The sequence below is a fragment of the Panthera pardus genome, unplaced genomic scaffold, assembly GCF_024362965.1.
Source record: "Panthera pardus isolate Hobbes unplaced genomic scaffold, ASM2436296v1 HiC_scaffold_21, whole genome shotgun sequence".
In the NCBI taxonomy this organism is placed as follows: Eukaryota; Metazoa; Chordata; class Mammalia; order Carnivora; family Felidae; genus Panthera; species Panthera pardus.
The window spans coordinates 23,971,999-23,986,273 of record NW_026526777.1 but is presented as its reverse complement, the minus strand read 5'-3'; the positions used below and the strand labels follow the sequence as shown (position 1 = coordinate 23,986,273).

At 33.7% G+C, this 14,275-nt stretch overlaps 1 protein-coding gene across 8 annotated transcripts in view; it reads left to right on the top strand.

Annotated features, from left to right (window-relative positions):
- Positions 1 to 14,275, top strand: part of KCNT2 (potassium sodium-activated channel subfamily T member 2) — a 364,046-nt gene that overhangs the window by 274,534 nt on the left and 75,237 nt on the right. For 6 of the 8 annotated variants that reach the window (XR_008424552.1, XR_008424553.1, XM_019465583.2 and 3 more), the window contains exons 20-21: positions 7,100 to 7,171; positions 10,582 to 10,716. Coding sequence is in view for 6 of the 8 variants with exons in the window: in XM_019465583.2 (XP_019321128.1) it covers positions 7,100 to 7,171; positions 10,582 to 10,716 (207 nt within the window). In the remaining 2 variants the exon portion in view is untranslated. The remainder of the gene's footprint in view (positions 1 to 7,099; positions 7,172 to 10,581; positions 10,717 to 14,275) is intronic. The other 2 variants (XM_019465585.2, XM_019465587.2) reach the window with 1 other exon arrangement.

Here is a 14,275-nt window from a genome sequence, read left to right as displayed (position 1 = left end):
CCAGTCACAAGCTCAGCTTATCATCTGTGTTTCTGCCCAACCAGCTATAGACTGGAGGTTCCAGTGACCCCCTCCTTGGACTTGAGGTGCTACTCACAAGTCCAGGTTGATAGCTATATTTCTTTCTTTTTTTTTTTTTAAGTTTTTTTTTTTTGACAGAGAGAGAGAGAGCACAAGTGGGGGAGGAACAGAGAGAGAGAGAGAGAGAGAGAGAGAGAGAGAGTCAGTCTCAAGCAGTCTCCACACTGTTAGCACAGAGCCCAACATGGGTTTCAACCCACGAACCATGAGATCATGACCTGAGCCAAAATCAGGAGTCAGACATTTAACTGCCTGAGCCATTTAGGTGCCCCTTTAGCTATACTTTTGACCAACAGACTAGAAATCAGAGTTCCCTACTCAAGTTCCATTAATTTCCTAGAACAGCTCATAGAACTCAAAGAAATGTTTACTTCCTGGATTACTGGTTTACTATAAAAAGATATAACTCAGGAACAGCCAGATGGAGTTGATGCATAGGGCAAGGTATGGGGAAAGGGCATTGAGTGTCCACACCCTGTCTGAAGGCACCACTATTGCCAAATGTTCATGGGTTTACCAACCTAAAAGTTCCTCAGACTCCTTCCTTTGGGTTTTTATGGAGGGGTCATTACATAGGTAGGCATAATTGGTCAAATCATTGGTCACTTGTTGTTGAACTCAAACTCCAGCCCCTCTTCCCTTCTCAGAAATCAGGGTATGGGACTAAAAGTTCCAACCCTGTATTCATGGTTTGTTCCCCTGACAACAAGCCCCCAAAAGAGGTGGTTCTCAGAAGTCACCTCATTAATATCAACCTGGTTGTGATGGAAAGGGGCTTGTTATGAATAACAAGACACCCATTGTACATCTATGGTTCTGAAGTGATATAGGAACTGAGGACAAGAGAACAAACATTATGACAAAAAATGTTCCCCTTCTCCTTTCCTCAGGAAATTCTGAGGGTTTTGGGAGCTATGATCCAAGAATCATGGATGATCTGAATGTCCAAATATATATTTCTTATAAGTCACGATATTACACCTCCCAAAAGAATCCGTATCTCTAAATTTTGGAGTGGTGTTTACTCCATGGAATAGAGATGGACGTTTCTCTGTTTTAATATCTAGTCTTATTAGGTAATCCCATGTCAGCATCATTAATCCTCCTGTGTCTACCTTATTATCCCATTGAGCAGGTGGCAGGGTCTAGAGTTCCTTCATGTGTGTGTCTTATGTAGATTTTTGAATGGTTATATCTAAATCAGTCCCTTTTTGTTTAGTTCTGAATAAATAAGTTGCCAAAATGCCCAATTACTGATGGATTGGTTGAATGATTGATATGTAATTTAGAGTTATAAAAACAATTGGTCGTTTTTATAGTCTTAATTCCTAAATCTGGTCAGTCATGGAAAAACCTGAAAACTCTGTTCCTCTTAATTATTGGAAAACTGGTCAGTATTTCCACATAAATCTAGATGCAGCTTTTATTAGAGAGAGTATTTTGTCTGAATGAGACCATAGAGATCCTTTAATAAAGTCAATATTCTTTACTTCTACCCTCTGTTCATAACAGTAATAATTGTTGAGCACTTATTGCCTGTCAGTCATCATACTGGACACTTTTATTTTACATTTGTTCCCCTTAGAAATATATCTATATCGTATACTGATGATTTATCCTCAGAGAGATGTACCAAGCAGCTTAAAATCTCAAAGTTTAGAAGTTACAATGATAACATTTAAATAAACCAGCTTGTGTCACTTGGTTACAGTACTCTTAATTTATAGACAAGGAAAAACAGACCAAAGAAGTTAAATGACTATTCCAAGGTTAGTTCTAGGATTAGAACCTTCTATGTAATTCATACTTCATTGTTCTTTCAACTATATGATGTTGCTTAACTTACAGGTTTTTAACATATGCAAAAAATACAGTGCGAATTCTTTTTAGAAACAGTAATATATTTTAACTGGATTATTTTGCATTAAAATTTTTTTGCTTTCCTAATAACTTACATTTTGGAATCCAATTATTCCCATGATGTTTTTTTGTTAGATGACTTTTGTAGGGTTTGACTTTTCTTTCAAAGTGTTATGATGAAAGTACATGCTGTAATGTTTATTAGCTTCCTGAGTCCTTCCCAAAAGTGATGTCTAATATTTTTATTTGTTGTCCTCTGCTCTTTTGGCCAAGAATGAGGAAACGAAAACTAAACACTAATAAATAATGTTCCAGGAAGTTTTATGCAATCCTTTTTTTTTCAAACAATGAAATGTTTGTTGCTCTGCCATGACTAGTGTTTTGTAATCTATCCTACAATGTTACAAAGAAATATGATGCTTTTCTTCTTCAACATATTTCCATGTTATAAGAATATGTATGCTAAGAATTGTATATACTTTTTTAAGTATTAGTTAGTTTAGTGGGTTTTGACTTTGTTTTAAATTCACATGAGTATTGCTGAAAATAGTATTCAGTACGTGGCTATTTAAGTTGAAAGAACAATTAATTCAATATAACAAATAAACAATAACAGATGTCATAAGTATGGGATTTTAAGATGTAAATTAAATTGATAATATTCCCAAACATAATATGTCAAAATAAGTTTTCATAATGTTTCCAAATAGAAAGACTTGTGGATCTCATCTGATAACTTAATGAAACCCAGTCACAATGGAAAAGATCTTGCCCTTGATACTGGCTCATTAGAGCTGGTCTTGATTCTAATTGGTTGGCCATCTGTTTTGTTTGGTCTCTTGTTGTGCTATGCTGATCTTAAATATTTCGATGACCACCACAACCTTCAAGGTCATCTAGTCATCTGATAATACCATTTCATAAAAGAGATGGAGACAAGAGTCAAAAACTTTGGAATATATTGCCCAAAGCTACACAAAGTTGAAGTGCAAGATCCAGGCTTATGTTCCCAAATTTTTACATCTTCTTTCTACAATCCTTTTAGTGCATCAATCTTCTTTTCATATATAGTGTCCAGTAAACTTCAGCTTATTTTAAAAGCAATGATACATTGTCTGATATATCAGAGCCCTTATTAAAGACATTCAATCTTTGGGCTCATGGATCTGAGATATGGTCTAAGCTTACTTAACTTCTTGATAAGGCTTTTGCATGTTATCAAATATCTCTAAGCCTCAATTTTCTCATGTGTAAAATGAGTAGGACATTTATCTGAACAGCTAATTTTGAGACTTTATAAGACAGTGTGTATGAAGCACTAGTGAGATATCTCACTTAGAAAGGCAGTCAGGAAATGTCAGTTGTCCCCCTACCCCCCATACCAATCAAGAAAATGACATTGTCACTATTCAAACTGATGAGTGGATTTGGGTGAAAACCCAATTAACAATAAAGGGAAATTTATTTTAAGCACTTAAATGAAACTACTTATATATTTTTAAGAAAGGAATAAACTACTTAACAGAATTATGAAATGCTGACAAAATAAACTGTCTCACTATATTGATTCACTTCTTGAATTTGAAATACAAAAATTAAGTCCATCACATTTATTACTTAAATGGGAAATAATGATCTTCAACTTTGCAAATCCATGCAAATCCACAAACCTTTTCACTCCTAACAATCAGTAGCTAATTAACATTTGCATATAATGGCAATTTTTATAATGAAAGCTTTTGTAAGAATATGATGTTTTAGACTCATAAACAGTCATCTTTCTTAATATAATTACAGTTAGGTTGCAGATTAATGATGTGCTCACTTTTTTTCTGTTTACTAACATCAATTACGTCTGAGTTTGTTGAATTTTAATTTCTTGTATTACTATTTAGATACAACATGTTTCATTTGAGTCTGTGTACATTTCTTTTGTTCTAGATCTCTTTTCCTCTTTATCTTTTCTTGATTTGAAATACTTTTTTGTATATTAAGCAAAAAATCTATGAATTTATAAGTAACATATAAATATATAAGTAACACATTTTAAAAAATGCTTAGTTTTGAGAGAGAGAGAGAGAGGGTGAGCAGGGGAGGGGCAGAGGAGAGGGAGACAGAGGATCTAAAAGCAGGCTCTGCGATGATAACAGAGAGCCCAATGTGGGACTTCAACTCTCAAACCGCGAGATCATGATCTGAGCTGAATTTGGACGCTTAACTGACTGAGGCATCCAGGTGCCCCTAAGTAACCCATTTTTAAATGTTTCTTTTTTGTTAATTTTTTTGTGATGAGCTTTAGAGTTAAATCTGTAATTATTTTCACTTTTCCATAATGTAATTTCTAACATAGATAGGTCTTCTGTATTTAACATTCAGATAAAAAATGCATACATTTTATTCTATAGTATTGATGGTTTTGTTTTCCTACATTCCATTCTTCATCTGTCCTATGTTTAGGGTGCAGCATAAGAATGGGACATTTCCTGTTTTTATTAGAGTTTTATGTTTTTGCTTAGTGTCTTTCAGTGTAAAGGTTATGTTTGCCAATTAACTTCAATAATTAGAAAGATTAGTCTATTAAGAGCCTATATCATTTATGTCACTCATCAATTACTAAGCAGTTTAGTGACATGAACACTGTTGCCAATTTATTTAAATGAGCTAACATAGTACATACAAATGTACAATTGCTATGTTCTTTATGTTTCAAGTTTCCTTATAAACTAACTTTATCAATAAAAGTAGATGAATCTATTCGTTATACAAGTTACATTTGGCAAAAAGTATGGCATATAAGATTCTCTACATTAGATATGCTTCATCAAGATTATATATTTACTAGGTTTCAAGGGCTTGATTTACCTTGTAACATAGCTGAATTTGTGTAAGGATGAGCTAAGCTAGCATAATGCAGATGCTAATGTAATTTCTGAGGGTGTAGAAGGTTGCACATCGTAAATACATGTTTGTGGCAGAATTGCATGTGGCTAAAATTCTTGAGTTTCCTAAAACAAGGCAATAATTTTGATTTCTAAGTACCTTTAATGATTGCTACTGGAAAAAGCAACAAAATACGAAGGACATATTTTTATTTTAACTCTAATTGGGAGCATTGGCATAAAGTAAGGACTTAATTTTTGTCCCCAGTGACCCCAGTACTATTTATTACACAGTTTTTCAGTATTTTCATTAAGTTGAGTTATTCAATAACATTATTTACTCTTGCTTTACTGGCCTTTAGAATAGAGAAGATGGCATAAAGAAATTGAAATGATCTGAATGTAAAAGAATGAGTCAGAGTAAAAGTGTGGTTATTCCAGCCAGGGTATGTATCTGCAATTAATAATGAAGGATTATAGATCCATCTCTGTCACATAGATTATTGAGCTACTCACTTTATCTGAGTAGAACTGCAAAGGAGTAAAGAGAGATGAAACAAAATAACAACCAAAAAAAGACACAGGCAAAATGATTTTTCAAACCACTGCAAAATCTCAGTACGGTCCCAATCTTGTGGCACTGTGTCCTCACACCTGCTTCTATAAACATGAGCTAGGGGAGGGGAGTCATGGAGGTTATCGAATGAGCAATGAGAATGGCACTTCTAATTTTAAGAAGCGGAGCAGTGCTCCGACCGAACCAGAAGGTTCTATAAAAGACTGCCGCTCGGACTGTATATTGTTATAATATTCATTGAGATGAACATGCATCATGAGTTTTTAAAATATCTGTATTCTGTGATTCATTAATATCCTTCTATGAATGCTTTGGCATAAATGATTTAAAAACTAATACAGGAAAATGTCATCTAAAGATGTTCATACCAGTATGGTATATAATAGCAAGATATAGGAAATAACCTGTAATTTCAAGAGTTAACAATATGAAAGTGAGAATAATTTATATACTGAATAATTGAGGATTTTAAACATTAATTGTGGTACATTTATAATATGTAATAACATGGGGCCATTTAAAATGACTATGAAGAAATTTAATGTTGAGCTGAATCAACATTACAATAGTATTCTTTGGAAGATTGTCTTTTTAGCTTCACTGTATTGTGCATTCTTTTTCTTTAGAGTTAAAGGGTTAAGAGGATGATCAACAGGAAGAAAATAGGTCAGGGAGGAAAAGACTTCCTCTAGCTGGGATATTAGAGATGCTATCCTTCCCTTTTCCTAGAATTTCCCTCTCCTTCTCTTTTACTGGCAAACATCCAAATTTAATATCACTTCTGTGAAATGATCCCCAATTCTGCTTTCTGAGTGCAATCTATTGTTTTTTTTTTTTTTCTGATTAAACCATATATTGTAATTATGTGCTTTTGTACATGTGTTCCGAAAGCTGTATTTTATATAGTACAAGGTAACATGATATTCTTTTTTGTGTATGCCTTAGTATAGAAACGTCTATTATATAAATATATGGGTACATATATGCTGAGTGAATAGATGCATGAAAGAGTTAATAACTTTATAAAATGAATATAATAGATTAAGTGATTTCTAAGGAAGCATCCAGGTTTATGATTCTTTCCCCAAATATGCCTATAAGTATAGATTTTAATATATATTTGCTCAACAATATACATGGAGTAAGTCAATTATGTAAAGGTGAAATACTTTTAATTTTATATGATACATATGTTACATGGGTGCATATACTATATTTATTGATTAATAGGCTGATACATTAAAAAGGGCATGTTGTAATTGTGTATATCCCTTAGAGAGATTGCTCTTAATAAGCATGCTAATTTAGTTCTCTATGCTTTGGGCCATCCAAGAAAAAAATGATTAATTTCTCATTTTACAATTCTTCCTCTGCATGAATAATTTTTAAAGTCATTGATAAGACTTTTTAGTCATAATTAAGGATATCAATTCAGTATTTTTGTAGAATAATGCCATAATGTTTCTGATTTAGAAAGAAATACAACTTGTTTTTATAATATAATATAATAGTACATTGTATTATTTATAACAAGTACAAACGATATTTTATAATTAATGTTAAGAAAAAAGGCACTTAAAATTAATCTTGTCAACAGTGTTTAGTTTTGGAAATGCAAACTAAGTCAACTTACTTCCTTTCCCTAGAAGCGCTGCCACTGTTGTGACATTGTGTTTCATTTTGTAACCCATCTGCTACTTAGGCCAGATATGCATTTTCTGGATGCAATCTGTTGGTTTCCAATGGTTTACTACATGGTGGGCTCTATTGACAAGTAGGTGACAAAATCTTTGGCGCACTAACTAGTGTGGTGTCCTGTGGTTTGTCCTGTGCTGTGCCCCCGTGTTGCATGATGAGTGTAATTTGCCATTTCAGTATTGCAAATATGGTGTATTTTGCATGCAGAGCTTATGGTCTCGTGTTATACATCTTGTATTCAAACTTCCTAAAGCAGTAATCTGTTGTTGAATTAAAACAAATCTTGCTGCATGAGAATTTTGTCACATTTGTTTAGTTTCTAAAGCTATTTTAGTTTTGCACTGTCTGTAGCAATAATGTTGTTACTAAGGGCCGAGGGATAGAGAAAACCTAAAGGTTCAGTGTTGTGATGCATTGATGTCATTGTCATAACTTCTGGAAACCTTCAAAATAATTTAGAGATGTTCGTTTTAGGCCAGATTTATAAACTGGAGCATTTCCTTAAGAGTTTACTTTATTCTAGTAACATATATCAATCTATAACTTCTAAAAATGTGTTAATTAAAAAGTCAAATGTGTGCAATATGTTAGTATTAAAATACAAATTCTTTTATATGCATGAGCATATAAGAAATATAAAAACTAAAGATCATAAAACTAATATGCATATAAAATGTGTTAGCTATCCATTAAAAACAAAATGTCTACCAGAACCGTCGAAACAAAATGCTAAAAGTTATCAATTAAGAACTTTCATGCTTACGTTTTGTCCTGTAGATATTGAAAAAACAAAGTCTTATAACTTTGGAAGTGTTTATTGGCTGTTGGATATATTAAAGACCAAACTAACTTATATCTAGCCTCTAGTCTACATTAATATAATTTACATGATCAGTTATCTTAATACTAACCAACTAAGATGTAGTTAGACGCATTAAAATTACTATTTAAATCCATGAATGTGAAATCAAACTATATTTTATCATTAGTAATGTTACTGTGAAATGATAATATTCTATTAAAATTCATTAGAAAAACAGAATACTTAAAAGATGAATAAACCTCCCATCTGTCTTTGTTGCTGTAAACTATGAAATAAATTCTTCCTCTATAAAAGTGTATATGTTGAGACAAAGAACTGAGAGGGTCAAGTTCCTATGAATGGAGAAAAAAGCAGGATTGGCAACAAGTTGATAATTATTGAAGCTGGGTTGGGTGATTGAAATATGGAGGTTCACTGTGTTATTCTCTTTTGCCAATGTTTGAAATTTCCCTTAAAAAAACAGACACACCTTTGAATGAATTAAAACCCATTCACAACACTGCCATATACTCATACATTCACATTGTAGTTCTTCTTGGGAAGGCTTAGAGAAGGGTACAAAGGAAGTTGTTTCCTCTTGAGATTCTTTTTTTCAATATTAACTTTTATCTTAGTCAGCCATCTGGTGGCCAAACTGTGTAAAGCAACTGTGCTGAATAAAAAAATAAGCAAGTGGCTTTGCAGATAGGATAGTGTGGAAAAATCATGATAGACATGACATTATAATTCATTGGTAGCATAATAAAGATAAAAAAGGAATAAAATATAATATTAAATGGATATAAAAATAAGTTATTCAAAGTTAAAACATGAAGAACAAAATGTTTCTACGTGTTTCTGAAATGCCATTCCAATTTTATGTATTTTCTACAGATTTAAACTCGTACCTAATCATAATTACTAAAATCATTTGCCTAGGTTATATGTGAACTACAGCAGCCAATATTTTGAGTATGGAATTAACTGATACATGTAGGTATAGGTAACTATTAGCTATTTGGCACAGGTACTTACAGTGAAATTTTTTGTCAAGTTTCAACCTCATTGATTTATTACTAACGAAATATTCATTTTTCTGTCATAACTTTTATGTGTATATCCTTTTCCAGTCAGGCTTACCTTCTTCCACCTTATCTGTCCCTCTTTTTATGTAGATAATTATAATGGAGAGATGATTTTTTTTTTTTTAATTGGGGAGAAGGATTTTAAGAGCTGACATAGAAAGCAACTTAAAATTATAATAAAGTGAATTGAAGGCATCATTTTTATGGCCCATAAGGGACTATATCACATTAATTTTCTACCTATTTCTTTGTTTTTAAAAAATGTATTTTAATAGACCTAAGAACAATTATGAATTTCTTAGTTAAAAGGAACATCCAAATGAAGTATTTCTAGGGATTTAAACTTGATCATCATATTGATTGGATATTGTGGTACTGGCCCCTCTTACCATAAGAAATTTATTTGGAATAACATTCTGTTTCCATAGTTTTAGCCATAAAATCTTTGCCACAGAGCATTGTTCCTGATCCAAGCAAAATATTTTTTCTGAACTACCCCTGGGGATCTTGGTAATAAGTCTGAACTACCTTGGGGATCTCAGAGCTTTGGTAATACTCTCTCACCTCATAACAGAATAAGAAATCCCACCTCCTTCCTTATCATAAGAAGAAAACAGTTCCCTCTAAAGTAACGCGGCTAGTTCAACCAATCACACACTTGGAAAATATCCTCGGGGAACTGACCCTTCAATTGAAGAATTTAAAAGGAACTACTGTTTTTTAAGGTCTACACTGTCTTCAGTCAACTTTGTACCAACAACATTCTTACACATTCAAATTTAGTCTCCTTTATCTACTTCAGCCCTATTTTTCTAGTTTGTATGAAGCAGAGGCAGTGAGATAATGGTTTCCTTGTTTCAGCTTTAATGGTAACATTTTCTTTTAATTCAGTGGGAAACTGCTAGTTTTTGTCAGTGATAGGGGAGAAGACTGACTATTATAATTCACAGGAACTTGTATCTAGTTTAGCAATTATTTCATGCAACTAAAGAAATTAGGTTATTCAATCGGTTGCTCAAAAACTAAATGGTAAATGGTAAGTTTGAATACAACTGATATTTATATATTTTTCATGCTCGTGGCTGTGTTGAACCAATCTTTTAACACATAGCTCTCACAAAGAGATAATCCACATTTGAGAATATTTCATAGTTTACCATTTCTTTGTTGGGCTAGACCATCTAAGGTAATATGAGTATTCATCTCTACTCTTACCAAAAGTACTGTAGGGATAAAGAAGATGTAAATGTCATGTCTTTGAAATAGTGAGAGAAAAGTTCTGATATGCTTTATTTCTATTTGATGGCAAAATGGGTGTTTTCCGTGTTTTCCTTATCTAATTAATAAATATTATTTAAAAATTCTTAAAGCATAGTGCTTTGAAACGGTTAAGATCTAATGAAACATAAACAGCTCAAAAACACAAATTATTTAATATCTGTAGAGAATGTATTATAATCCCCATTAACATCTACCAGGGCAAACTCTGTGAAAGCCATCTATGAGGGCAACCTATACAAGTGTAGTGGGTAAGCAAGCACTGATCTTAGTACCGTGATTTATTGAAAGTCCATTTTTCTCTGTTGATTTTTATCAAAGCCTAGATGACTTACTCAGGTGTGGAGTGACTTTCGCTGCCAACATGGTGGTTGTGGACAAAGAGAGTACCATGAGTGCCGAGGAAGACTACATGGCCGATGCCAAAACGATTGTAAATGTGCAGACCCTTTTCAGGTAACTGTCTGAATAGCTCTGCCCTGTTGTCTACGTACCGCTAAATATCTGTGAAATATTTGACTCTGAGTCTGTATAAAAGGAATGAACATGAGATACTTACCCTGAAGTTTTATGTTCATTCATTCAATCCAAAAGCAAATACTTATTTAACATCTAATGTATGACTGGCACTATATGTTTAATTTATTTTATTTTTTTTTAAGTTTATTTACTTATTTTGAGACGAGGGGGTGGGGCAGAGAAAGAGGGAGAGAGAATCTCAAGCAGGCTCCACACTATCAGCGCATATCCTGGCATGGGGCTTGAACTCACAAACTGTGAGATCATGACCTGAGCCAATGTCAGGAGTTGGACACTCAACCCACTGAGCCAGCCAGGCACCCCACCATGTGTTTAAGTTTTAATGCAGGATCATCATTCTTTTAAAAATCAATAGAATAATAAGTGTGGTTTTTTTTGTATAGTTTAACATAACAAATTCTAAATCCTGTGCTGTAGTAGTCATGATTTGTGACAGACCATGTGTGTTACAACTTTGGTTTTATGCCTGGCAGTGGCCAATAGTACGCGTTTACAAACTGGATTACTAGGAATGAAATATCGTAAGACTGTGAACAGGTAATTTACCCATGTTAGGAGCCAAGTCATAAGTCATCCAGATAGGAATTTTTTTTATGGTTATCTTTGAGTAACAGTGAAAACCAAAGAAAAGGTCATGCTATAATCAAAGTCAAAAACTCCCCTGTAAATGAAGACATCTATGTCACTTGAATGGTTCTTTCTGAAATCATTTTAAAATTTAAATATCTAAAAGATCACTATTTCAGTTTCATGATTTTTGCACAAGGCCAAAGGACATACCTGAGCTACCAAATTATGGAAGTAAATAAAACAATCTGAACTCCATCATCATCTCCCATCACTCCACCTTTATAACCTTTATATTGTAGCAAAGCATATACTGAGGGTAATTTTCAGTTTATAGTTTGAGTTTAGAATTCAGAAGAGAGAGGCTAGATGTGAGTCCCACTTAAGGTGATTATTTACTATATGATCTTGGGCAAATTATTTCCTTCTCTAAACCTCAGTGTCTTAATCACAAAGTTGATTGGAATTTAAAAATATATAATGCTGTAGCATGTGACTGGTAGTTTTCAATTATTCAGTGAAGGCTACTGTAATATTAGCACTCTCACGATCGCTTTCATCTGACAGAGTGGAAAAGCCACAGACCTTGGAAAAATATAACAACAAACTTCATCTGTCCCAGAGGTGCTAGTAGACACTATGTGACCTCAAGCATATTTCTTAACTTCATAGAAATTCAGTTTCTCTCATGTATAAAATGCATGTGGACAATAGTTAACCCTTCTTGCAGTGTTAATGTGAAGACTGGAAATTAGGTATATAAAGAGTCTGTTTTCCAGCATCTGGAAAATTTACTCTGAACTTGCATGAGAAAGTCTTGTGTCAGAAGGAGAACAAACGTACCCTCTAAAGTTACTGTAATGAGGCGGTTCATTTAGAATAAGGCTGACTAGTTCTTGAGCTATATGAAATAGTACAGTTAAAGGGAGAATAGCACATGTTTAAAATATGACAGATATGTAAGTAATTTTTTTTCTCTAGAGAATGCAAAAGGATATTATAGGGTATAAAATTAATTTAGAAGGATGAGATTTACAGCCAGTGAACAACGTAACATCATCCTTTTTATTCCCTGTGTGGCAAAAGCTAGTTATATTTTTAACAAGAGAGGATCTTTGGTTCTTTTGATTAAACATACCATTTTAGCTTTCAACTTATCATGAGTTTATTTCTATTACGGTAAAGTTTCTATTGACCTACTTTTATTGTATATACTATGAATGAATAATTTTGATTTTAAGATAACAATCAATCAATCAATCAATCAAGAATAAATCCCCATCTTACTGAGCGATGCAAAGGCTCTAATATTTTTAAACTAACTGACCAGAATAACTAAGGGTAGATATACATGTAGCGATATTACCATTATTTCACTAAGTACATAACAATATTTTTCAAGAAAACAGTTCTGTGAAACATTTTTTATGGGGTAATCCATGAGCTCCTAATCTAAACTAGTGCTAAACTAGGCTAGTCTTATATAATAAAGTGCAATGGATCCCCATGATGTACTGAATGTTATTTATATAGATAAATGACCAAAACTATGCAAATTTATTAGTTTCATCGTATAGGTGCAGTCAGTTACCACCCTTGAGGTCACCCACATTCCTTGAAGATTTTAGTTCCTGATTCACTGTGACTCTAGAAATCCTGCTTCTATCATAATTCTTGATGGTATCAGCAATCCTACATAGATGATCTTTTCAGTGTTTTACCTTAGCCACCTGTTCTCATGGTCGTAGCCTTTACCTTGAAGTACCAATGATTTTACCCTCCTTCTTTTCAGTTTCATTCAGTTCTCTGAGTACTACTACTCTGAGTACTATTGGGGGTATTTCTTCTAATACCCTCAATCTTAGCAGCCTTTTGTCTCCACTAGAACCTACTATCCACTGGTTCTGCTACCTTTTCACTGTCCTTAGTCATCTGAGGGCTTTTCTTCCATGCTTAACAGATTAAGTTCCAATATCAAGCATTATAATCACTCCTGTGCTGAAACCCTGAATTAGTGTCCACTAATTACTGATTAGTGTCCACTACTGTGGACTGACACCGATCTTAACTCTCTTTCCTGTCTCCCTTCCTCCGCCCTCAGTTTTCTATCCTTTCAGCTTCTCTGCCCATCACCTTGCATGAAATTTCTTAGAGACAGATGACAAAATTCCAGAGGTAGGATCCAGTTATCTTCATACGTGAGCAACAGGCAATCAGAAATCCAGTCATAGTGGCTGGATACCAAGCTATTTAGGATTAAAGCTTAAGGCTCCATCTCTAAGAGAACACTGAGTATATGAAAGTCAATAGTGTTAAAAAGGATTGAAGAAGACTAGTTAAGTGATGCAAACAGACTTTATTTAACATTTCACGAAGTGGGCAGTCTCCATTCTCAAGGATCAAGACAACTACAGAATGGAGTGTGAGGCAGGAAGCTTTTATGGGGTAAAGAGTAAGGAATAAGAAAGAGAGAAACAAAAAATGAGTAAGGAACAAAAAAACAAGGAAATAAGTATAGACCCCAGAGTTGGCTTGGCATTTTGGGATTGGCTGACTGGATATATTGTGTTTCTGGTCAAGTGGAATATTTACAGGTATCAAGTAACAAACCTAAAACAATTTAGTAATGAGTTTGATATTTTTTAAAAAATGTTTATTTATTTATTTTGAGAGAGAGAGAGAGAGAGAGAAAGAAAGAGCACGGGAGGGGCAGAGAGAGAAGAAGAGAGGGAATCCCAGGAAGGCTTTGTTCTATCAGGGCAGAGACCAACGTGGGGTTTGATCCCATGAACCATGAGATCATGACCTGAGCCAAAATCAAGAGTCAGACACCTAACCAACTGAGCCACCCAGATGTCCCGAATTAGATATTTTTTAATCAGTGGAAAGCAGCCTGTGAATTGGGGGA